The sequence below is a fragment of the Urocampus carinirostris genome, chromosome 10 (genome assembly GCF_059441175.1).
Source record: "Urocampus carinirostris isolate Australia breed hairy pipefish chromosome 10, RoL_Ucar_1.0, whole genome shotgun sequence".
NCBI classification, from domain to species: Eukaryota; Metazoa; Chordata; class Actinopteri; order Syngnathiformes; family Syngnathidae; genus Urocampus; species Urocampus carinirostris.
In genome coordinates this window covers 34,120,331-34,147,602 of record NC_142358.1, presented here as the reverse complement: position 1 = coordinate 34,147,602, position 27,272 = coordinate 34,120,331, and the positions used below count along the sequence as shown (strand labels likewise).

At 37.1% G+C, this 27,272-nt stretch overlaps 1 protein-coding gene across 1 annotated transcript; it reads right to left on the bottom strand.

Annotated features, from left to right (window-relative positions):
• Window positions 1–50: 50 nt before the first annotated feature.
• barx2 (BARX homeobox 2) lies at window positions 51–27,272 on the bottom strand. The gene is made up of 4 exons (XM_088345501.1): window positions 26,952–27,272; window positions 15,533–15,851; window positions 4,457–4,541; window positions 51–3,168 (listed from the first exon to the last, which is right to left on the bottom strand). The coding sequence occupies exons 1-4, from the start codon at window positions 27,142–27,144 to the stop codon at window positions 2,857–2,859; spliced, it is 909 nt and encodes a 302-aa protein (XP_088201627.1). The 5' UTR covers window positions 27,145–27,272; the 3' UTR covers window positions 51–2,856.

Sequence of the window (27,272 nt, the reverse complement as noted above, 5' to 3'; positions counted from 1 at the left end):
TATATATATATATATATATATATATATATCAAAAGGAGAGTATTTTATAATTTACATTTTCTACAGTAATTGCAGGTCCGACGAATATGCACTGGATAGCTCACGAGAAGAACTCAAATGAAAATTTTAAAGGAAACTTTCAAATATATTCGCTTTCTTTATAAAACCACAAGGCACTGGAGCATTTGTTTGGATATTATAGGCATACTGTAACATTTTGGCACTTGCAGCACGTGAGGCAGCTTGGCATTGATACATGTGATATAAATAGTTTCATGATTTTGTAAATAAATAGCACTGTTAGCGGCTACTTGAGATTGGACCACACTGCATTTGTGTTGATGTTGACACAGTTTTCATGGAAATGTAACATTCTCTAGTGTAGTTGCCTCTGAAGCAAGGGTGGGCAATTTTTTTTAACATTGGGTTAAAAAAATTTGGTAAAAGGGCCAGGCCAGGAGGGAAAACAATCGATCAACATTAATGGTGTATCTACCTATACTGTCTGCAGTGTGTTACCTTGGCAATACACGAGGAAAAAAAGATAATGTTGGCGTATCAAACTTTCATACTTCATCGCTGCTATTTCAAATCCTTTATTTCATCTTTGGCCTGTTTTGGTAAAATAATAATGGCCCAAAATAGAGACCAGTCTTTTTAAGCATAGCAACGCGAAATAAATATTCAGACATTTTTAGTATCGTTTATCGATAGTCAGTTGAATCAAATTTGTTTTGAAATGCTCAGAATTAGCATAGTAAAAAATATTTCCCATTTTTTAAATCCATTATCATCATTATTATTTTTTGTTTTTCTTCGTTCGAGATTGCTTTTGTGTACATTTGGTTTTGAGTTTTTCCTTGCCCGCATGTTGGTTTAAGATCAGGTAATGGTGAAATTGTAATCCTGTCCAGTCCTTTGAGACATTTTTGTGATTAAGGGCTGTATAAATAAATGTGACTTGACTTGATATTAAAAAACTGGAAAGGCAAACGGCAAGCTCAGAAGTGTTTTTTTTTTACTAAATTTTATAAATGGATTAGATACATAAAAAGACAACATTAATCCTAATTAAAGGATAACATTGGTAGAAAAAATATATATTAAATGCTATTTTAATGTTAGGGGCACTGGAGATAAAATTGAAATCGAATTAACTTATTTCTATGAGTCGTACGTTTTAAAAACAATTGTTTGTATACTATATTTAGTTTTAACATTTGGCGGTCCGGATAAAAGGCTGATGGGGCCTGTAGGCCGTAGTTTGCGCACACAACACGCAAATTAAAAATATTATTTCTATTTTTTTCTTCGTTTGAGATTACATTTGTGTACATTTACAATCAGCAATCATGCCACATGTTTTCTTTTATTTCTATTCCAAATGAATATAATTTGAAACAATATCATGTTTAACCCCCTAAAATTGATTTTTGTATTTTGAATAAAAGCTCAGTGTTGTTTGATTATTCTGACGATGCATTTGTTATTCGAAATAAATATATTTTAATTTTCATCCTTGGATTTCAAAAGACAATATTGCTACTATAGAAAACATACATCGATGATTAGTATCCAATCATTTGACCCAACAGGAAAAAGTGATAAATATTTTTTAAAATAGAAAATTAAAAATTACTCCCACGTCAAAACTTAAAGCATAATATGGTCAATTATTCCAAAAATTACATCTACGTTACATTTGTGGGCTGACCAATATTAAAGAATTCAATTAGAGGTTTGACGTCGAATGCCATTAATGGCGCTTAATGAAAGATTTTGCAAAAAAGGATAAATTTAATCATTTTGTGACCAATTAATTTTCTGGGCAACACAAATGTAATTGATCTTGTGTCACAAACATAGCTGAGGAACTGTGTAACTGAGTATTGTGAGGCCTTTTCATTTTAAAACGATCCAAATAATTATTTATTTAAAAAAATAGAAACAACTTATAATCAGTTGGTTAATTAATCAATGTTTGCACCTCTAATAGAGGGAATTAAATCAAATGCGAAGGAATACAGGTCATTTGCTATAGTTTTTAAAGGGAAATTGGCATCTGGCATTAAATTAAAAAAGTAATATCACAATATTATTCATATAACGAGCATATGTTGAAAATGTGTTCAGATCCTCTCTTAGCACAACATATATCATACAGTGTGTTTCAAAAAAATGTGATATAATTTGAGATGTAAATATCACAGAGAGTACTTTGATTAAAGCAAATTAAATAAAAATGTGTTAATTTTAAAGATCATATTTATTGTTCCTGGTCATGCCAGAAGGGGGGATAACCTCATTTGCGGTCCCTTCTCAGGGTTTCTTCTTTTTTCTTATGCTGAGGTTTTTGAGAGTTTCCTTACCCTCGTGTAGGTTTTAGATCAGGGGATGGTGTAATAATAGTCTGTAGTTTGTAATGGTCTGTGCAGCCCTTTGAGAATCGTTTCTGTACAAATAAACATGACTTGACTTGACTAATCTGAATGAGAAGTTTAAAGTGTGTGGAATACGTAAACAGTTTCACTAATGTTCTATCTGTGCACAGCCTGAGACATGGCATGCTTCAAATCGGTTATCCAGCACCTGCCAAATACGCTGAAGCATGTCTTGGATGACAGTCAATGACTCCACATATTTTTGAATATCTCATTCAGATTTTGAATGTATCTGATGATCTTAAAGATTGGTACTTTTGAATTTAATTTTCCTTGATCATATTATTTTTGGTGATATTTACGTCTCAAGGGATATCACATTTTTGAAACGTTCTGTATGTCTACAATGATCCTGAGGCACTATCTGTTTGTAGGCTTTGAGGCAGGGGTCAGTCTTTGGTTGTGTTCTTGTAGCTTAACTCTCTGTATGAGTCTCTGAGAGTATTAGGAGAGGTGTCGGCCGCTCAATAGCGCCCTCCGTTGGCTTTGGTGCAATCTGGCATTGCGGGCTGGCGGCTGGCGAGAAGCTTAGAATTTTGGGATCCGCCCGAGGCGAATTTTCTTCCCCGGCAATCAGCGTAGGGTTTGCATCTGTCTTTCTCAGCTGCTCCTCTTCCTCCTGTTTCAGACGCCGCTCCTCGGCTTCGATTTCTTCAGTAGTGGGAATGGAGTTCTTCTTGGGTCTGCCTTTGGGTTTGGTTGGGGCCTCCTGGCCTCCTTTGAGCACCTACAAGTACACACGGAATCTCTCAGGGATGTTGTGCTAATGAATGGCCTCTGTGGTCAAAGGAATTGAATGCGATATAGTCATTAGGAGAAGATATATGACCTTTTTAGTAAGACTTTTTGCACTCATTTATCCTCAGAGTCAACAATCTCTCTTGTTGACCTGAACCTCCTTGACAAAGCGTTTGCTCACTTTTGTCGTGACCACCACTCACTCATTGCGTACTTATCCGAGCCCGCCCTTACAATTGTGTTTTTAATTATTTCAAGCCGTTGTCCTGAAGCTGCTCGACGCAATAAATTTAATTTTGAATCGCCGCAGCCATGTTCTGCCGAAAAATTAACTACATGCAACGAAGCGTTTTTATATGGTCATTAATTTAGTTACATTTCAAAAGAACATTTCATACTTAAAACAGTTTTAAAGACATTGACATGAAGTCAGGGGAGACAGGAAATGCTGTCTCATCTGTCATCATGAAAATGTAAAGTTATTCGGATATTACATGTTTTACACAAGATTTTACTACTTGGAATTTTCTTCGGTTAGTTATTGAGTATTGTGTCTAAAAGCTACAAAGTGGTGTTTGGGTTCTCTATCAGCCCAAAAAGCCATGTATTTTTACACGAAATATGTAATTTCTTATATGGACATTTTTTTCAATCCATGTCAAAATCATGGTTCATAAAAGATGTATGTGTATTTTATGTTTCTCTTTTATTTTATTATTGAAGTTTGTTATCTTTAAAGTAATAATTTGAGTGGAATTTGGGAGATTTCTAAACACTAATGACATGCAGTCAGGGCAGGGCCAGTCATCTTAAAATGTGAAATTAAAAATATGTTAAGTGTTTATTTTTATTCAGTGTTTCAGTTCTTTATTGAAATTCACAATTTTGGGATCTTCTTTGTCAAAATCGCTGAATTCTCTGATTATAAAATCGATATTATTAATACAATTTGTGCTGAGTGTCTGCAGATGCAGAGTGAGGCAGGAAATTCTCTAGCCTGAAGGAAGAGGGCGATAGTGAGACCAAGGATTCTGATTTGGCGCAGATTCAGATCCAAACAATAAAATTTGTGATAGCATTAGCATGCTAACAGCAAGAGAAAAAATCTTTTTTTTTTTTAGTTGCATGGACTTTTTTCATATTTGGGGATGTCTGTATTCAAAAGGATCAGTGAGATTACTTCATTCTTTCTCTGCTACTGTTTCAAAATGATGAATAAAGTGTAGGTTCAAATATTCTATAACATATTATATAATATATATATTTATATTACATACCAATTTCTTCCACTTCATGCGCCTGTTTTGGTACCATGTCTTCACCTGAAGCTGTGTGAGGCCAAGGGATTGGGCCAAGTCCAGCCTGAAAGACGCAGAAGATTAGTGATGATGCTGTTGTTGGGGTGATACAATCAGGTTCAGCAATTATACAAGCTGAGCACAGACTATCTACCTGCACAAGCATCAAATTTAGCACCTAGTCTGAGGTTTAGTCAACATTTAGTCACCAGTCAACAAAATCCATCAAAACACTCACAAGGTTTTTCAATTACCCAAGTAAAGAACTTTATGACAAAAGATGTGGTAGTTTGTTCGCAGTTTGTTTTGTTTGTTTGTAGTTCAAGCAATCAGGTTTGTGCTTGTCACATCTACAGCTTTTGAAATACTTAAGTCAGAGTCATGCCCATTTAGCTCAGGTCAGGGGCCAAATGGTAGGAAAAAACAACATCACAGAGGCTGAACAAGTAAATTAATGGCATGAAAAGTTTGACTTGGCTGTGGGGCTGGGGATATTTTGGAGGCTCACAATAAAATTGTGATTTTTTTTTTTCCCCCTCAATATTAGTTTTCCTTTACTGACATGCACTCTATGGTCATGTTTATCAACTCTGTGTTTGTAGAAAAAAAAGGAAAACGGCAGTTAGATTAATTTTATCTACAGGTTAATTAACTCAAGAAAACTCATGTAAACTGTAAAGTGACAAAAATGGCACACTGACACTAATTTAGGTGCAAATGATCATTTAAATGATTGATTTAATGATTTCTGCTGTTGATTTTGTATTTTTTTATGAGTTCTTCACCAGAACTTGGGAACTTACTGATAGATTCCATGTCTAATGTAGAAAGGAACTGAAGCTTTTTGTACTTCTGCAAAGACACCCAGTTGCTATTTTTCAATTTTTAAATGCAGATGCTAACCGATAATTTCCAATCACTGGGAATAAATAGAGCATAGATTAGTATCAAATGTTGCAGTTAAGAGAGAAATCCACGCACCACACAAGTCTGCAATCGTATTACTTTAAGATCAAATGTTCTCTGGTTGATAAATGGTAGTTAGCAAATACAGCTACAGTGGATGGTTTGCTCTGGGAGGGACGCCTGGCTTCAGATACATCCAATCGACCTTTTTTTTTAAAATGATAGGTCATTGTTTGACATAATTCAGCTCATTTTTCTCTTTTGCTTCCCTAAGCATTGTCTCGTGGGCCAGGTCAAATCCGTTTGGCGGGCCTGATCCTGCCGGTTAATGGACAAATGGAGAGATAGTCAATGCGTCCAACACATGTGCTTGGGCCATAACGGACTAGGCTACTGCCGTGTAATCCGACCTTTATTAATAAATGGCATTTCCTCCTGTTGTAGTCTTTTAAAAGCAGGAAATCGGAGCAAACGCGTCGGTTATAAGCGTGTAATGTGTTTCATGCTGTGTCCAAGTGTGAAATAAAGGAAGAGCAACACTTTACTTCGAACAGACTCTTTGTTTCGAGGAAACAATTGAGCGGATTTATTTACTACTGGCTTCCTTTGGGGCTGTGACTAACCGTTTAGTCTTGGGTGTAACCTGATATAATTATTGCTGTTGCCATGATACTAATGACGATCATTTTTGCTCGAAGAATAAACGTCATTAAATTTAAATTACGATTTACAATTTTTTTATTAGCCATTGGAAACGTATATGCAACAGTATAATGAAATGTAACATCGGTTAAAAAAAAACGACGTTTTTAAATCTATTTAATGAATTTCTAGGCTGTGTGCAGGGCAAAATCGTTAGAGAGTTGAATAATCACATTTGCAAGTAGCTTTTGGTTTTGGTTTGGCTTGCTTACGTATTTATGTATCCATTTATTTATCAACTTTTAATCTAATAATATAGTAGAATAGAATAGAATAGAATAGAATAGAATAGAATACAATAGAATAGAATAGAATAGAATAGAATATACTTTTATTGTCATTGTTGGGATATATTGTAACAACAAAATTGGACGTGGCACTCCAGTTCCACATTTTACAGTGAGGATATAAGGAAAACAAAGAGAATAACAAAGAGATAAAGAAACAAAGAAGATGTTTATACTGGTAATAGTAATAGTATATGGCAATTAAATGGTAATAGTAATGTATTAATCACTTAATCATTTAGTCTATTAATCCATTCACCTATTAATCTATTTATTATTGATTTTACTATTCTATTAATCTATTAATCTAATACTATATTAATTCATTAATCTATTAATCTATTAATCGTTTAATCTAATTTAAGTATTTGCTCATCTATTTAACTATTTATCTAAGTATATATGTATTTATCTATTTAAATATGTATGTAAATAATCATCTATCAGTCTAATCCACTTGTCTATTCATCTCATCGATTTATCTATGTATTTATTCATCTATTTATATATCTATTTATCTATTTATATAATCTATTTATTTACAGTATGTATTCATTTTGTTAATTTGTAACAAAAGAGAAACGGACACATCACTAAATAGCAGTAAAAAAGAAAACTGGTAAAAATGTTGCACATTTTTGGGAATTGTTTTTATTTCCTTTTAAAATACATTTTTATAATATATTGTTTCATTGGTATTTCTAGTTTACTACAAATAATGCCCCAAATAAGAAAAATAGGTTAAAATTGCTTATTTTAATTTTTCTAGACTTAATCAGTGTAAAAAAATCTAACTTTGATTTAGTTATTTTATTCCCTACAAACAATTTTAAGTTCACATACTGTTTCTTATTTTACTTAATTGTGTAATTTTCTCAAAATAAGGTACGGATATTGTAAAATCTTAAAAAATAGGATTAGAATTATTAAAGTAACCTACCAATGGAGGAATATTTGTATTCATTAGATAATTAATTATTTTTTATTGCACTGATAACGGTGGTTATAGAATGTATTGCAATAATGAAGGCAGTGGGCATGCCTTTGATCAAAATAATTGATATAAATATTTTTCCTGAGGGGTAAAATATTTTAATACTTCTTTGATTTAATCTTCTTATCAGTACTGGCATGCCTCGTTATTGTCAAGACCAAATTGTGGTCTATTCATGCGTACGTGAACAGGATTTTTCTCTAGCAGTTTTGCCATTGGCGATGCAACTTCAGAAGAAACAAAGTGACTTTTCTAACAGCTCTGGCCAAGTTGGAATACGATATTTAATATTCCGTGAAGGGATTTTCCTGCAATTTAATCGATATATTAAAATGAAAGTATATGTCAAAGCGGTGTTTTCGTTTTATATCAATCCATCCAAGAATCTAACATTAAACTGATGTCATGAATACTGATGTGAGCCACCTGTGCCCGCCAACTGCCTCTGACTCTGATTGCCCCCCTGTCACTATTTAAACACACGTCTATCCGTCACATGTTGTCAGTCCGTCTGTGAACCTCAGTTTACATTAGGCAAGCTTTTTTTTTACCCTGACTCACTCCTGTTTTTGCTCCTGTCTGTCCCCCGGCTTCGACCCGTTTTTGATCTTGACCAGGTCTACTCTCCCATCCCGGTTTTTGACCTTCTTCGTCCCCAACCACATCTACTCTCCTTTCCTGGCTTACGACTCGCTTACGACCCCGACCACATATTTGCTCTCCCATCCCGGTTACTGACCCGTTTGTCCGTTCCCGACACAGCCATCGCTCTCGTTATGATCTGCATTTTAATGATCTGCATTTTATATAGCAATGACTTCCCAAAGCGCTTTACAATGTGCTCCACATTTCCCAATAGCGGCCATGCAGCCATGTAAGGCGCTAACATGATTATTGGGGGTATTAGGGGTTCAGTGTCTTACCCAAGGACACTTCGACATGTAACACGGAGGAGCCGGGATTCGAACTGGGATCCCTTGATCCCAAGACGAGCGCTCTACCTCCTGAGCTACTGCCGCCCCAGAGCGACCTGCAATCACTGGATTGTGGGGTACAACCCTTTCCTTTCTTCCAATAAAACTGATAGAAAAGTAATGCAAGTGGGTCCTGTCTCCGCTCTGGTCCTGACAACTAAGGGTTCGTACACCTTTTCACCGCCAAATTCAAACACTTTTCAAAGCCAAGTTTTTGATTTCTCCAGGACATTAAAAGAAGATAGATAGATAGATAGATAGATAGATAGATAGATAGATAGATAGATAGATAGATAGATAGATAGATAGATAGATAGATAGATAGATAGATAGATAGATAGATAGATAGATAGATAGATAGATAGATAGATAGATAGATAGATAGATAGATAGATAGATAGATAGATAGATAGATAGATAGATAGATAGATAGATAGATAGATAGATAGATAGATAGATAGATAGATAGATAGATAGATAGATAGATAGATGGATACTTTATTCATCCCCGTAGGGAAATTCACACTTCCAGCCCAATCCTTGTGTTAAAAATAAAATAATAAAATGAAAGACATAGAATACAAAAATACCCGATATAACGTGTTGATATCGAATATTTAAAACCCCCTCCTATCTGTCCCCTTTTGTCAGTCCGTCTACGAACCTCAGTTAGTGTAATAAAAATAGGGTAATATGCAAATGTGGGGGTGGGTTTTAATCTGGGCTTTTACTCCTCCGGCTGGAGTTAAAGAGCCTCATGGTATGAGGAAGAAATGATCTCCTCAGTCTGTCCGTGTCTGTCCGATGTCATTTTTAAGCATACACTTTGTGAAAACCTGGCGACAATGTCAAGCATTTTCAAGGATTTCAACGACTCACGCCAATCCTGAAACAAGGGTCAAAACAATATTTAACTACAAATTGTAAAAAGGATATTCACGTCATTTTATTGTACGAAGCTGAGTGTCTATTGCTCCTGCAAGTGTTTGAAAGATTCGTCGTAATTCACTTTTATGCGTTGGCTTGCGTTGGCTGCCGTCTCCTTTTTTTTCATGAATGCGGCTGTGTTTCCTTTACTCACACTGCCCTCCCCCACCCCCTAAACCCTTCTTTATTTTACCATTAAAAAGCTTGAGGGCAAAAACATTACTCTTGTCTGAACTACAGCAGTGAGGTAATACTCCGGCCCGGCCAAAATTCACATTACACGAGAGGTACCCCTCGGGACGTATAAAGAAATCACGACGTTAGCTTAACCGCCGCTTGGTAATTGCGTCCACGGCTTTGTGAAGTTGTATGTACGCGCGGGTGTTGTACTTTGGAAATGTACCCTATGTCAGGTATGCCGGTTCGCAAAATGCCACACTTGAGTGATGCTTATACGATCTTGCATCAGGCTGAAGAGCAATGTTCCCTCTAAATTTCCACGGGTCTGAGCGTTCACACAAAGTCGGTGAGCAACGCTTGAAACAACAGTGAGCAACCATAATCCCAAGTATGGCAAGATAATTCATTATCAAACATGTCCAAAACTTGACATCAAGTTACATTTTGCTGAGTTTCCAGCAATGCAAAATTATTTTTCTCTTTTGAATGAATTGACTCATGTACTATTGCAAAGGTTGTACGGCCTACAAACGTCGTTTGTTCTTACAATTCTTTCACAAGATATCCATTTCTTTTTTTCCTAATATATTTTGGCACATAACATTAACATTTTTGGGGGCTTATTTAGTCGGTTGCAAGATACAGAACTGTACTTAATCACATTTTTTAGTGAAAGTACAATGTTGGCAACAAGGTTCACTTGATATAATTGGGAATTATTTATATGCAACACAAACTTTTTCTTCTTTTTTCCGTGTTTTTTCTACTTTTTTTTAAATTCCTTTAAAAAAAATCACATTGTGTTTATTTTTTCTGAGCTGTTACTTTTTTTCTTTTTGTTCTCTGTTTACTTTTTTTCCTACATGTCTTTCTTTTCTTTTTTTCTGGCTTTTTAAAAAAAAATTCCGGCTTTTTAAAAAAAAAATCCTTCTTTTTTTCTCTTCCCTTTGTTTCTTTTTTTCTCAGCTTTTCACTACTTTTTCATTTTGGTATTTTTTTTTGTTCTATTCCTCCTTCTTTTAAGTCATTTTGTGTATAGTTTTACATAATATTTGGTCATGTTGGGATTAAAGAAGCAAAAACAACCTGAAGAGCCGTTTGGGACCCGAAAGAGCCAGTTCCTTTTAGTGAGCCGAGCCGAAGAAGCCGGTTCTCGACCAACTCTACTAACTTTACTCAACTTCGTTCTTCTCTGACTCGACTTCAAAATACCGCATTTAGGACACAACGTCAGGGGAACGCGTGTATTTTTACCTTCATGCACTGTAACTTTGACTTTAGTCGCTTCTTAATTAGTAATTTTGAGCCCTCATTTTTGTGCGCCGGCTAGATTTTCTTGTGCGCAGAGAATGTGCAAGCAGTGCGCAATGGCGCACGCGCTCAACTTAGAGGGAACACTGCTGAAGAGCCTGAGTCTGTTTTAGCGTAGACACTAATGCTCGTTTTGACTAGCACCAACAATCAAATCTAGCTTGATGTAAAGGGACAGTGTGTGATATTTGACCACTAGAGGTGGAGTGCAACTGAAAATGAGTGCTACAAAGCACAAGGGAGAATACAAACTACGAAGACTCAAAGTAACCAAACTGCACCATTTTTCTTTGAATTTACTTCGCTCAGCCTTTCACAATGTTCTACCTGTAGTAGCAAAATAGCAGACAATTCATCAGCTTCCTCGAGATGAGCCTCATGTTATATCAAATGAATACAAATGTCTCAACTCTAGACTATTTAAAAATTATTTTCTTTGTTTCTTTGTTAATGAATAAAGGTTTTAAAAAAAACGAAAAAAACCTAGGTCACGTGCAGCACGGCGGCGCAGTGGTTAGCGCGTGTGAGGCACAGTTCTAAGGTCTTGGGAACCTCCTGTGTGGGTTCAAAACCAGCTACCGGACTTCCTGTGCGGAGTTTGTATGTTCTCCCCGTGCTTTTGTGGGTTTCCTCCGGGCACTCCGGTTTCCTCCCCTCGTTCCAAAGACATGCATTTCAGGTGGATTGGCCGGTCCAAATTGTCCCTAGGTGTGAATGAGCAAGCGAGTTGTCTGTCCCTGTGTGCCCTGCGATTGGCTGGCAACCAGTTTAGGGTGTCCCCTGCCCACTGCCCGATGATTGCTGGGATGGGCTCCAGCACCCCCGCGACCCTACTGAGGATAAGCGGTGCAGCTATTGAGATGAGATGAGACTAGGTCACGTTTAGCAGCACTGTGGCGCAGTGGTTAGCGCGTGTGCGGCACTGTTCTGAGGTTATGAGATCGAACCTTCCTGTGTGGAGTTTGCATGTTCTCCCCGCACTTGCGTGGGTTTCCTCCCACATTCCCAAAACATGGATGTCAGGTTAATTGTCCACATTGTGAATGAGCGAGTGAGTTGTCTGTCTCTGTGTGCCCTGCGACTGGCTGGCAACCAGTTTAAAGTGTCCCCTGCCCACTGCCTGAAGATAGCTGGGATGGGCTCCGGCACCCCCGCGACCCTACTGAGGATAAGCGGTGCGGATAATGAATGGATGGATAGGTCACGTTTAATAATACACAATATCCCTTTAAGGAAAGGAATTGCATTGCAATGATGGAGAAGCGTTACGCCCGTTTGACTTCATAGCATGCAACCTTTAATTACCTTGCAACCAGTTGGGGGTGCAACAAGCAACTGTTTCCGAACTGTGATTTCGTAATAGGTGAATCTAAAAAAAACCCAACTTGGGCAAAGAATGGCTCAAGAACATTAATGAATGCTCTTAGATGAGTCATCGTGTTAAGTACAACATGCACTTAATGACTCCCAACACATCAGTTGGGTTGAGTGAGGGGGCTGGGAATCCCCTCCTCTGAATCAATCTCCCAAAAAGAGTCAGAAATGACTCTAGCCACCTCCCACTAGGGGGATATGGCTGTGGTTTATATATATATACAACATGCAAACCTTTTTTTATAATGTTTTTTTTTTCAATGCACAAACATACATATATTTAAAAAAATAAACTTTTAAACCGGCTTATTCTGCTTCAATCAACTTAACCAAAAAAAAAAAAAAAAAATATATATATATATATATATATATATATATATATATATATATATATATATATATATATATATATATATATATATATATATAAAACTGGGTCTTTTTTTATTTAAGACTTCCTCAAAAATTAGGCCATTATTTTTAAAATGAAAAAATTATGTATATTTATATCCAAAACAACTCTGCAAAATGATGTTTTGCCTAAGACAGAACATTCACTTGTGTTGGACTGAATCATCACCAGAAATATGTTTATTATTTTTTATGATAACCCATATTATTTCATGAAATATTGTACAGAGCAGTAAATTGGAACAAAATGATCCATAAATTAGGTTGATCCATTTTTAAGTAAATGTTGTTATAAGTGACCTTTGAGTGTAGTCATGACTGAAAAACAGGAAAGACATTCTGAAAAAAGTCCCCTTTTTATTTGCAATGACAATTTCAAAACCTGGCTTTTATGAACTGAATTGAATAGTATTCAAGGGGCTGATTGTGTCATGATTACACATGTGCTTCACCTGTGTCCGCTCCTTTTTGCGCCAACTGCCTCGGACTCTGATTGGCTCTTTGTCCCTATTAAAACCGCCTCCTATCTGTCCCCTTTTGTCAGTCCGTCTGCGGACCTCAGTTAACCCTAGGCAAGCCTTTTTCGACCCTGACTCCCACCTGTTTTGTGCCCCCGTCCTTCCCCCGGCTTCGACTCGTTTTTGATCCTGACCACGTCTACTCTCGCGTCTCGGCTTTCGACCTCTTTTCGTCCCCGACCACGTCTACTCTCCTTTCCTGGCTTACGATTCGCTCACGATCCGACTACGTTTTTGCTCTCCTGTCCCGGCCACTGACCTGTTTTCCCGTTCATGACACCGCCATCAATCCACTTTCACGTTGAGAGCGACTTGCTTCCCGCGACTAGCGAACTCCGGATCTTCCTCTTCCCTTAAATAAAACTTGTGAGAAACGTAACGCAATTGGGTCGGGTTTCCGTTCTGGTTCTGACAGATAGTGGGCCTCAACTGGTGGTTCGCGACCCTAAATTCTAATTTACTTGGTCGCAATCCACATACAACTTTAGTAGAGTATGCAATCAGCCAGCCCAGTCAAATTGTCAATAAGACTTTTCTGCACGAGCTAGGCGGTAGTTGAAAGCTCGGCATTAGAATGAGACCAATGTTTTGTCGCCATGCCAACAATCAGGCTTGGGTAGTAGTGGAATACATTTGATGTGTTAGGTAATAGAATACTTGCGCAACAAAAAAAGAAAGCATTGTTGTCGGTATAATTAGCCGCAATGTTGGGAACCGACACGGTTGTCATCCCTCCAGTTTTAGCAACAGGTTACCTTTAAAGTTATTCTCATGAAATTTCTCATTCTAGACCACAGGTGTCAAACAGGCGGCCCGCGGGCCAGATCAGGCTCGCTAAGGGATTGAATCCGGCCCGAGAGACAACACTCAGAGAAGCACAAGAGAAAAACAAGCTGCAGGTTGAAATATGTCAACTTGATGTTGCCAAAGCCAGGTGCCTCTCACAAAGAAACTGTACTTGTATTTATGTCTCTTGCTCTTTCTCTCTCTATCTCTCTCTCTTTTCCACCCCTTTTCTCTCACTCTGTCTCCATCCCTTTCACTCTCTGTGTCTCTATTTTTCCCTTCCTTTGTTGCTCTTTGTCTCTTTCTCTCTCTGTGTCTTTTAACCTATTTCGCTCTAACTACCTTTTTTCCTTTTCTTTTTCTCTCTTCATACCCTTCGCGCTTTCTTTTTCTTTTCTCTCTGTCTTCCTTTCTATTTCTCTTTGTATTTCTTTCTTCCTCTCCCTTTCTTTTCCCCCTCTCTCACAACTTTTTATGTCTTTTGTTTCTCACGCTTTCTCCCTCTCTCTCTTTTTCTTTCTTTGTCCCGCCCTCTCTCCTTTTCCCCCCTCTTTCTCTTATTTCTTCATCTCTTTTTCTTTCTCTTTAATCTACTAGTCCGGCCCCCGACAGAATGTTTGTTCTATTGTACGGCCTCCGAGTTAAAATGAGTTTGACACCCCTGTTCTAGACTTAACAAAAGAGGTAGTTACAAATTTGACATGAGATAAAGCAGTGCTGAATGAGGAAACTGTTTAGTGAATTGCATTCCTTAAAGACATATGGCAGATATTGTATTAGTAATTTAAAAAAATGTGAACTATAATGTCGTCCTCACACTGGAGGCTTAGCAATGAGCTAGCTTGAGTTGTTTCACCTTTAAGACCCACATATACCACAGCTTTATTAGTCAAACACCAAAGAATAGTGTTTCTAAAAATTATATTACGATCTTACCAATATAAGGTAACAAATAAGTTACTAAGACGAAAGATAAAAAGAAGAAAAATGCATTTGTAAATAACAATACGTGTAAAGTATATAGGGCTAACGTCAACAACTTGAGTAAAACAAATGATGACAAATTAAGTTAATATTTCAAAGATATACTTTAGGTCTTTAGGAGTGTTTTTAGCTAGGTTTGGTGTCAAGCAAGGTTGGGTAGGGTTACTTTAACTTGATTACCTTCAATTACTTTTGGATTACTCCAAAAGACATAAGAAACTAAATATGAATAAAATTACAATATTTTGTGCAGGCTTGGGGAGTAACGGAATACACGGAACGGCAAAAATGAATAGTTTGGATTTATTTTCATTTTGTTTCTGTCGCATTTTATGTTAGTTTTGCCAAAGATCAAAGAGATCAAAGCCAGGAGAGAAAGCTTACCACGTGTTGTGAGTCATAATTTTATTCATATTTAGCTCCTTTTGTCTTTTATTAGCATATTTGGTATTGGAGTAATCCAAAAGTAATTGAAAGTAATCAAGTTAAAGTAACCCTACCCAACCCTGGTAATGAGTAATCATGACGTTTACTTGTAAGTTTTCTTTGGCAGTTTGGTTAAAATAATGGTACGTTTTCTCCTAAAGAGGGCAATGGTTGAATAATATTACATTTATAAATCAGTTTTAAAAGTAAATCAACTTTTAACCTGCTTTCATTTCATGCAACAGTTTCAAACTTGATCTCTAAACTCCACGTACCTGTCAGGTGTGGACAGGTACTTTTGCTTCTGAAACTTCTTCTCCAGGCCCATGAGCTGCAGTTCGGTGAAGATGGTACGGCTGCGGCGGGGCTTTTTCAGGCGGGCGCTTCCATGCTCGTTCTCAGAGTCACTGCTGATGCTGAGGGGAGTTTGGCTGGGTGAAGGCTCTGAGCCTTGGCCATGCTGCGGCGACAGGAGCGGCAGGTGAGCCGGCACCCCGCCCGGTGACGGAGGTGTGTGTGATAGGGAGCCCGGGTGGTTAAGAGGCTGCCGTGTAATGACCGAGAGAAGAGGGTAGGCGCGTAGCGAAGATGAGCCTGGGACATCAAACACAAAAATAGAATACAGTAATACTTCGCTGTGTTGCAGTTTAGTTTTTGCTACTTGGCGGCTTATCATCATGCATTGTTTTCTGCATTCTGATTGGCTTAACCAACACTTTTCTGCCTGTGTCTGACTGTGCATTAATAACGTTTTGGTCCTGGTCAGGGTTGAGGAACTTGTTTTACTGAAGGAGCCATGAAAGCAAAATGTCTTGATCTCATCTCATCTCATCTCATTAGCTGCACCGCTTATCCTCAGTAGGGTCGCGGGGGTGCTGAAGCCCATCCCAGCAATCATCGGGCAGTGGGCAGGGGACACCCTGAACTGGTTGCCAGCCAGTCGCAGGGCACACAGGGAAAGACAATTCGCTCACTCATTCACACCGAGGGACAATTTGGACCGGCCAATCCACCTGAAATGCATGTCCTTGGAATGTGGGAGGAAACCGGAGTGCCCGGAGGAAACCCACGCAAGCACGTGGAGAACATACAAACTCCGCACGGTAAAATGTCTTGATTTACTTATTTATTTATTTTTTGGAGAGCTACATTTACATCCTATTTTTAAGACACAATTGAACAAAACCACCAAACCCGCACTCCAGACAAAAAGCTAAGTCTTCATTTTATTTCACTGTCTGATGTTAGATGATTTGATAAAATGTATTAAATAATAATAATAATAATGCTAGAGCCTGTGTCCCATAACAACAAATACCACTTTAAATTTAATACCACCTTTAACATGTCTGTTCAGGCAGTTACTTAAGATCGTAAAGGCCCATTTTGACCATTGTTTTTGTGGTAAAAAATGTTTTCAAAACTAGGGGCGAGCAGAGATCTTTTGTAAAAATGTCACAAATTACTGCAGACAAGAAGGATACAGATGCATTTACATTCAACTATGTGCCACATATGTGACCGCCGACCCTTAACACTTAACCAATCCAATTGCTCTGGGTGCTTAATGGGTTTTTTGGGTGTTTACAGTCATCTATTTGTTCTTCATCATAAAGTGTCTCAAAAGTGAACACACATTGTTTAACGAGCTTCCATATAAAGCAGGGATTTCCAACCTTTTTCAAGCTGAGACCTATTTTTTCCTAGTTAGTTCAAGGGGCACCCAGTTTGCCCTTAGTTTGCTGTATTTTGTGACATTTTAACCAAAGTACCGTATTTTCCGCACTATAAGGCGCACCTAAAAGCCTTTTTTTTTCTAAAACTGACCATGCGCCTTATAATGCAGTGCGCCTTATATATGGATCAATATTAAGTCGCAAGGTCTCACAACAAAGGCAAGCAGCCGCCAACTAGATTTTTCCTCGTAGGCGCTGTGGTCTGCGGTGTATGCTTGGATACATGCCGGCGTTTCATTTCCCAGCCAATGTGTCAATCATCATTTGAATCGATCACTATTGGCTAAAGTTATTCGGAGGTAAAGGGGGCGGATCCTTTTTATCATTTACAGGCTCGCATAGGCTAAAGGGGCAAAACAAAGCCTGCAATTGGCCAAAAAAGATGAATGTGAATAGCAAGTTTGGTTGTCTACGGCATAGAGGAAACATGTTTTACCATTCTGTATTTGTAAATATATTACCCTCTTGGATTTACTACACTCACGGATATAAGAGGACCATGGTTGCACATTATTATTGAACGCAACGACTTCGGTGAGCTACTCCGGCTATATATTTTCCCAGTATCTTGTTTCAGAGTGATGTCGATGTTTCTGTGATGTGTCTTTTTTTAAATTAAACTCAATTCCAAGTGTTTATTGTCATATGCACAGTAAAGCTGCGAGCGAAAAAGAAAATAGAAACTAAGGAATGGTTGGCATTTCTTGAATCCCAAGACTATAACCTTCCGAATGATATTTGGAACGATGCATTAGAGTGACATCGTCAGACACCGCATCCGCACGTGTCTACGACACATATTTGCTTCTTTGCAAGCTTTTGGAATGTTAAGGGGGTAATACGTTTGACTCAACTATCTGACTGTTTTGTCCACGTTCTTATTGTAGCGCCTTATAATCCGGTGCGCCTTATGTATGGAAGATATAGGAACAAAACTATTTTTGGGGGGTGCGCCCTATAACCCGGTGCGCCCTATAGTGCGGAAAATACGGTACTTTGCTTGCACCTTGTTTTGAAACCATTTTTCACAGAAATTACGGTCAAAGTGAACTTTAAATATCCTAACTGTAGCAAGGAGATACATAACAAAGTGTTTTTTACTTTGCCTTAATGTATAATAGTATTTGATGAATAAATGAAGGTTTATAGTTTGTGAATTGTGATTACGGGGTGGGTGCTTTTTTTGATCGCAACTCCGTGAAAAACAGGGTATTACTGTATCCTCAGATATAACAATGTAATAAACACTTAAAAGAGAGCAGGGTCAATGGAAGTTTTAAAAAAGCTCTTATCCTGTTATCGACCATGTGCAATTGCTCAATTATTAATTGCCGAGCGTTTTCCTGTGAAAAGTGTTTTACTCTCGACCTCGCTTTTGTAAAGGTCGTCGACCCCGATGACGCATTCTCTTGTTTTACACCGCCGCCCTCAACCCTTCACATGAACGATTATTTTGCAGGCGGTGTTAAATCCAAAAAAGTGACAGGATGATGTGCACGTGCACCGATTCAGCTGTGAGAGAACCTCAAACGCCGTCGCCTGCAACCAAGTTCAATTTTTTCTCGTTCCCTCACTTACGTATGCTGTCATGCAAGCCCTCCGTTGCAGAACACCATCGGAGAACGCAAAGTAGCAAGACGCCAGAATCGATAAAAAAGTAACACTTGTCTGGAGCCGGAGGGAGGGAAGGGGAGGTGGCGAGCTCCAGCTAAACGGATGTGGCGGCTCGGTGAACCAAGTCCACTTTGTCTGCCAGGAACATCTTTACGGCCTCTTTAACCGCACGCTGATATTCAGCCTTCGAGCAAAATTTAACTTTGGCACTGTTCGTGGTAGCACGGAGCAACTTGGGTAAAACGAATAATAAAACGTGTTTACGCAAGCGTTCACACAGAGCAGATTTTAATATTCTAGTTTGAAATACAAATGTAAAATTTCAGTAAGCATTAGATAGATAGATAGATAGATGTGTAATGTAAGATCAAACATCAAACATTCCGGTTGTATCCACTAACTCTGTTTGTCCCTCACCCCCCTCATCACAAACCACCCACCCCCCACCCCCCCGAAAGAAAACAAAGCCTACTTACAACAAAGACAGTTAGTTCTTTGTTCCTTTATCTCTTTGTTTCCTAATCTAAATTATCCTCACTGTAAATGTGGAACTGGAGTCGTCCAATTTCGTTGTCACAGCATATCCCATGTTGTAACAATGACAATAAAGGCATGTTCTATTCTATTCTATTCTATTCTATTCTATTCTATTCTATTCTATTCTATTCTAGATAGATAGATAGATAGATAGATAGATAGATAGATAGATAGATAGATAGATAGATAGATAGATAGATAGATAGATAGATAGATAGATAGATAGATAGATAGATAGATAGATAGATAGATAGATAGATAGATAGATAGATAGATAGATAGATAGATAGATAGATGTGTAATGTAAGATCAAACATCAAACATTCCGGTTGTATCCACCAACTCTGTTTGTCCCTCACCCCCCTCATCACAACCCCCCCGAAGAAAATATTATTTATATTATGTGGTCAAGTTAAATATTGGAATTATATAAAACGTTTTAAATGTTGTCATGAGTTTCTGCAACCAATATAGTGACTTTTGCTTTTGTTTTATATCAGGCGTCTCAAAGCCATGGCTCACGGGCTAATTGCGGCCCACAGTAGGCACCTGCCTTGAAATGAAAGTTTATGTAAGGGCATCAAATAATGTATTCATTTATTGCTAATTGATTTATTTTCAAATTCATTCGTAAACTTTTGTATTATTATATTTTTTGGGGTGTAAAAACCTAAAGAGAAAAGGGTATTTGAGAAAAGTGGAAAACATTAAACACACTAGTTTAGGACACACTAAGTGATTGGCTTGCATGTTAATAATGGGATGACAAATGGAAGCGATACTTGTAGTCAGGGTTGGGTAGGGTTACTTTAACTTGATTACTTTCAATTACTTTTGGATTACTCCAATACCAAATATGCTAATAAAAGACAAAAGAAACTAAATATGAATACAATTACAAAATTTTGTGCAGGCTTGGGGAGTAACAGAATACATAGAACGGCAAAAATGATGTTGACAAGCTGTCTGGATTTATTTTCATTTTGTTTCTGACGCATTTTATGTTAGTTTTGCCGGAGATCAAAGCGATCAAAGCCAGGAGATAAAGCTTACCACGTGTTGTGAGTCATAATTTTATTCATATTTAGTTTATTTTGTCTTTTATTAGCCTATTTGGTATTGGAGTAATCAAGTTAAAGTAACCCTACCCAACCCTGCTCGTATTATAACCCTCACTGATAAAAAGGAAAACATATACAGAATCTGTCAATGCAAGAAGGTGCGCATTCTCCAGATAAGCGCATACGAGCACACCTCTCTACACGTATAAGCACAAAGACATAGTACCTGCGGCTGACGATGACATCATGTTAAGGCGCTGAGGTCATGCTAATCCCGCTGTCATTACAACAGGCCTTGACAAGATCTTTTTGATGCGTATTTGTGTGCACAGCTACTACTTAACATTGTATCACAATTCGTTTCACGCTATAAATCTCCTGCGCCGGCAGTCTGGATATCAACCGGTAAGTGGGATTTGATTTCAGGCAAAGGGAAGACATCTCGTCAGCAAAATCGGGCCTCGACGAACAGTAGAGTCACCGCACGGTGACTTTCCACTGACGGCACGGGTTCGCATCTGACACGCCGTTGACAAGCGCCGCGTCCTGTCAATGGGCTACAAATAAACTGTTTAAGGAACTGCAAAGAGCACCAGCGCAACAGATACGCTTGATAATCAAGGTCGCTATGCCAGAAATGCTTACGCTAACCATTAAGGCTAAGAATAGATCAAGACGTTCAATTTCCGTTTTTATTGCAGATACTATCAACAACATTTCCTCCGACGGACACGTAGGCACTTGTTAAGCGACTGTTCTTACAAGAATTTCCGAGGGAAGCCGGCGAAAAAGTGCCGCGCTGCATTTGAACTTGACAAGTTTCCAGTAAAAGGCAGTGAGGCAGGACGGCGTCCTCTAAAAAAGTATTTTGACTCCTAGACTTTTGTCATCTGGCCTATGAGGATTTGAATTGTGTTACAATACATCATCCAAATAAACAAAAAACACGTCGACACAAAATTTTGTAACCTTCTCTTCAAAGATGGTTATTGAAACCCAAAATTATTTTAACCACACAAGCTGTAGAAAATTCAAAAGAATAGGGTACAGATTAAAATAAACCTTTTTTGGTAACAAAATCATACACAAACTCTAGTTCAAGTCAAGTCAAATTTATTTATATAGCCCTTAATCACAAAAATGTCTGCACAGGATTACAATGACCTGATCTTAAACCAATAATATTTTGGAAAAGCTGTCAAATAATATAATATAATCGTACAATTATTTTTCTTATGATAATTACTATTAGTATTAATAATACAAGATGTAATATTATTATTTATTTTTTTATTTTTTTACACTTTTTAATTGGTAACAAACATACAAAAAGAAAACATTGACTTTTTGTTTTGATATTTTGGAAACATTTTTTAAAGAATTTCAAATCTAATATGAAATTCTTCTTATGATTTATGACTATTAGTGTGAATAACATATAATGGGGGAGTATTACTTTTTAGCACTTATTTAACTAGTTTTTACTTTGTAAAACACGTACGTATAAAAAATAGAAATACAACAAATACATTTCCTATGTATTGTAAAATTCTACTTTTTATGAGTATTACTATTATAATTATCAATAATACATTAGCTAATATTTGTATTTATGTTTATAAAGCACTTATTTATCTACTTTTCAATTATATAAATGTAAAAATATCACATTATCTATGTATATAAATATTTATAATTGGTTTATCTGTGTAATTAGATACTCAAAAAATATCAAATAAATGATAACAATGCTATTACCAATTGTGCTCTCTAAATGTTTGACTTTTTCTGCAAGACACAATTAAATTATTTGAAATCAGGCTTGCATTTCTTATTACATTTATATTATTCATTATATGGCATAACATTTCTGCTTGATTCAATACTGAACAAAAAACATAAATTAAAAATTAAAAGATAGATGAATAAAAGGCAAATAATTCCAATAGTGCTTTTTAAATTTAGTCTTGGATTTGTTAAATTTATATTCCTCATTATTTATCAGACACTATTTTATTTATAATTGTAGATCAGATAAAATAATATGTATTTACTATTTTGTGGATTTGCTTAGTACAATTCCCTATTAGATTTAATTATATTTTGATATTCTTTGTGTACAAAGGTCTCCATAGATGCTCCTAAAGCAATGCTCCATAGAGATAATGTAATTAAATTATGCTCTCATAATTAATTAATACAAATATTGCATTCATTTTCAGAAAATAGTTTTAAATAATCTAAAAATAAATAAGAACAACAACACACAAATTGATGTTTCCGCTGAATGAATTTTGCTTCATTTAGTTTTGCTGAAAAATGTTTGCTCATCAAAGTAAGATTTAACTAAAAACGTGTGTACAAATGAGGTTGTTTCTTTTTGTGTTAAGATGGGCGTAATCAAGCCTAACAAAGCAGCATTATGCCTATTGGTAGAGGCTTTATTGTCTGCTGCAGATTGAGGATTTGAAATGGGATGCAAACTTGGATTTTGCTCTGAATTTATACAAAACCTGAACACACTCACTCACACGGAAAGATTGTTCTTGTTTTGATGGCATTTTTCATCATCGTGTCCAATGAGATTAGAACAGGTGATGTTCGGGTAAAGCCCGGCACCATTTGTTTTCGGGACAAAAAAGTACCAGCCACTTATGTTGTTTTCTTCTTAGAATGCAACGCCTGTTCCAATGTTGAGGGGTTGAAATAGAAAGTGAAATAAAAACGTCTTTTGTGTTAGGGTTGCCACCTACTCATTTTGGATTTTAAATGCATGCAAAACTACATACATTGATTTATTGCATCAAGGCTTCTTCACTCTATCAGGAATGTCTTTTTCAACAAAATCAATTGGAAAAGAAAATTCACTACATTATAAACTGCTCTAATTGAAATGATGACATTTATATTGTTAGGGTCAAGACTGGCTATAAAAACAAGATTATGAGACACTAACACTAACCCTAACCCTAACTACAGCCAAAACTGAAATGATAAGTGGGCTGGACATATTACAAATCAACTAAAATGGTAAATGGTAAATGGTCTGCATTTATATAGCGCTTTTCAAGTCAATAAGGACCTCCCAAAGCGCTTTACAATGTGCTTCATACACACACTCACACACCAATAGGGAGTCAGCCATGCAAGGTGCCTACCTGCCTATTGGGGGCATGAGGGACTCAGTGTCTTGCCCAAGGACGCTTCTACATATAACACGGAGGAGCCGGGAATCGAACCTGCGACCTCTTGATCTATTATCTACAGATAATATCTCTGAAAAAAAGACACTAAAGGTCTTACTTTTTAGCCACACATGCTTACACGCGCACGCATGCTTTTGCACGCCGGCTTTTATTCTAGTTTTGTTTTGGGACGATCTTGGGCCTTCTTAGGTTTTGTTTGGTGTGGTTTTGCAAAATGTATATTTTCTGTTTTGACTTGAGATTTTCATTTTATATTTGTATATAAGTTATGTTCCTGAAAAAAAAAACTTGTTCTTAGAAGTAATATCTAAGGGTCAAAACTGACCCTAACACTATATATTTATATATCTATTATCGTAGATATTATTAAAATGAAAAAAAAAAACCCACATATTTATCAGATGTGTCGTAATACCTCGCAGGAAAAGTAAGGTTATGACAAATAACCGTATATTCATTTATATAATTATTTTGAGGTTAATTTGAACCGTCATCAAAATATAAATTGGGGGGAGGGGGTGTTATACTAGCAGAGCAAAGGCCCAGACCCCCGCGCCAGAAATACAAAAAAATAAGATTTTCCTGGATAAGGAAGCCTAAGAAGGTAAAGAAGAAATGGTAAGAATGAATATGCATTATTATTTTTAGTGAGTTTTACAGCTGATTTAAGACCCCAGTCACCACCGACATGCTAACATAATACATGTTACCTGAAAACTAACACAAGAGGAAGTTGATAAGCAACATTTCTTTCCAAGGATCTCCCATGGTGTTTTCTTACCACATGCGTCTTTTGGTGACATCTGCTGGAAACAATGTGTCAAAACATCCCTCAAGCCCTCCAATTCTGAGAAAAGTGCTGAACCCTTCCCATCAACCTGACAGCTTCTATATCGAGGGTCAGAACATATGGCTCACGAGCCAGATATGGCTCTCTCCATGAGTACATCTGGCTCGGAGTTAAAATGAGGGCTGTAGCAATTTTTTACGCAGTTTAAAAAAAGTTGCTGTCATTTTTAAAAAAAATCAAATGCAGTTTACACTCATAGTGTTACACAGATACCCCCCGTTTTGGCTCTACGTCTTTAAGGAATCCTTTATATGAAAGCTCATCAAACAATCTATGTTCACTGTTGAGATACTCTAAGATAAAAACCCACAGAACAAACTGTAAACACCTGAAAACGGCAGGTGGGAACCAGGGAAATTTGATTGGGTGAGCAATAGGGGTGGGCAGAACTTTGAACACATAGCGCAGTCTCCTAAAACATCCGTATCCTTCTCATTTGTAGTATTTTGTGACATTAGCACGGAATAACTTTGGTCGCATCTTGTTTTGAACTCATTATTTATGACAAAAATGACGGTCAAAATGAACCTCAACGATCTTGGGTAACTGGGGAAGAGAGACGAGATTTATGCGGTATACTTGTAGATATGGGACCTCGGCTCTGGCATTTTTATTAATTCACAAATCAAATCATCAAATATCACACAGTAAAAATAAAATGTGCTGAAAAACTAGCTTTTGTCTGGATAGCAGGTTCAGTGTTTTTTTTATATATCATTTTGTGTTAAAATATTCAAAAATACAAATAAAACAGTTTTGCTTTCATGGCTCTTTGAGTCAAAAAGGTTCCTGACCCCTGTTCTATATCAAGCACTAAAGGCAATACATTTCGGGCTTTATAATGTGTCTCACACCCCCGCCTTTCGGAATAAGTGGGCACCAGTGCCCCCGGGGCGGGTCACCCTATCCATCGGAGCGCTAGCCGTGGTGCCAGCCATAATGCCCTCCCGCATACGCCGTATCACAGGGATGAGGGGATCACTCCCTCCTATTTTTGTACCCCTCCGCTCCCCCCTGTCACTGTCATCATCAAGTTGCACTGGTTATTATTGCAGACTTTGGAGCAATTATCTTTAATGGTTAGTGGGGCAGGCAGTAGCTTTTGACTGCATGGAAAATATTTAGAATTAACACTGTTAATGAGTTTTTTTTTCACCATCTATTTATTTGTCTATCCAAATATCTCTCTAGCTTTCTATCTACACGGGTATCTATCAGTCTATCTATCGTCTTTCCATCTCTCCAAATATCTATCTGTTTATTTATCTGTCTATCCATCAGTCCACCTATCCATCATCACCAGTGCTATATAAACAAAAACGGTGTTTATTTATGACAATACTTAAGGCCGTTAATTCAACTATTTCAACTGTATTTATTTTACAATACTCACTGTCCACATTAATCACCAAAGAGCATTGTCAAGGCACCATTTTAGTATGAAAAAATAATATTAAATAAACAAAAAAAAACTTTAAATGATACCTAAAAGTTGGACACCTGAAAACGGTTTCTGGTGTTGTTACAAAACTTGTATTTTTATCAATCAAGAGTAGTGATACAGGGTAATGGCTTCACTTTTTGCATTAGGTGAACATACTGAGTTTTTATTAACTGTACCTGCGTGGAACAGTGCAATGAAATAATATTAAAGGAATATCTTTACAAGTAAAATGTCTGTTGTTGCATAGGCCCGTAGTTATGTTCATTTTAAATATATTTTTCTGTAAGTTTTCATATTTTGAGGGAAACTAAGAAAAATGTAATCGGAAAAAAACAAAAACATTGGTAATGCAGTGTATTTCACTTGGAAAAAAGGGGGGTTTGTATCCATGCAACAAAATAAGATCAATTGATTGAAAGGAATAAAAATGTCTGTGATATTTTTTATATTTTACACTTGCCAACAACTAAGAGTAGCATATATTTCAACCGCTTCACAGCTTTGGCTTTCAAGTTAAAGTATCTACATACACTCGTATGCATATAATACATTTTACAAAATCCATCTATTTATCATGATTACATTAATTATTGTTTTGTATTTTTTGCAACAAAAACACCACCGCAAAATTAATAAATCACCCAAAAAGAAAAAAATGAGATCTAAAAAATATATATTGTTTTATTAGATGCTCTTAAAAGCTGAAGGGAATACTTAACGTTACCCAATTTGTACTGCTACTGTGGAATTAACGAAAAAGAGGCAGTGAATTGGATTTAATTTCTGTTTTTTAAGGGAAGTCTGATATCACAAAACAAGCCATGTGAGCAATATTTATTATATATTAGGAATGCCATTTTAGAATGTGTTACACATTACTGCATCAAACGCGTCACCCGTGTATAACTACTGTTTAGAGTAAATTAACCCTCCTGTGTACCCCGGGTTAAAAAACCCACAACTTTGTTCTAAAAACCCCAGAAATAAAATTAGTTACATTACATATATTTAACTTTACATTGTTTTTACTTTATTTTCTGGATTGATTCAAACAATTATGCGTTGTTTATATACACATTTCCATATAAACTGTATAAAAAAGTGAATAAGTCCGTTAAATGAGGAAAAAATGGGTTTAAAATGAGAAAAGAGGTTTAACAATGCGCACACGCATGCGTAAAAGTATCCGCGCGCTTTACCTGCAATTCGCTCAACAGGTGAGTTTGACAACTTTTGTTCTCCTTACCGGGACAAGAATGGAGAGGCTTGGGTCTGACGATGAGCGACGGGCACACGGAGTAGAGGGAAAACTTCTCGAAATAATCACAAGCCTCCTTGGAGAGGATCTCGTCGATCATGAAGGTCTTGTAGCGCCGCCGGGCAGCCTTGAGCTGGAGCTGGCCGGGGGAGGAGAGCCTGACTTCGGCTTGGCAGTGCATGCTGCCTTCCTGCCTGCTTTCGTGCAGAGAATCGGAACAAGGACGAGACCGATTGGAAGCGGGCGAGTCAGATCGCTGCTTTCATTATTTTCGTTTCGGGGGATTGCTTGGAGATGAGCTGATTGAGA

Bases quoted from the DNA above. Each gene is read 5' to 3' on its own strand.
- barx2 (XM_088345501.1), bottom strand. From the start codon at position 27,144: ATGCACTGCCAAGCCGAAGTCAGGCTCTCCTCCCCCGGCCAGCTCCAG. The intron at 15,852-26,951 runs GTAAGGAGAACA...TTGATGTCCCAG, and splicing joins GCCTCTCCATTCTTGTCCCG to GCTCATCTTCGCTACGCGCC. The intron at 3,169-4,456 runs GTATGTAATATA...GTGTACTTGTAG, and splicing joins GCATGAAGTGGAAGAAATTG to GTGCTCAAAGGAGGCCAGGA.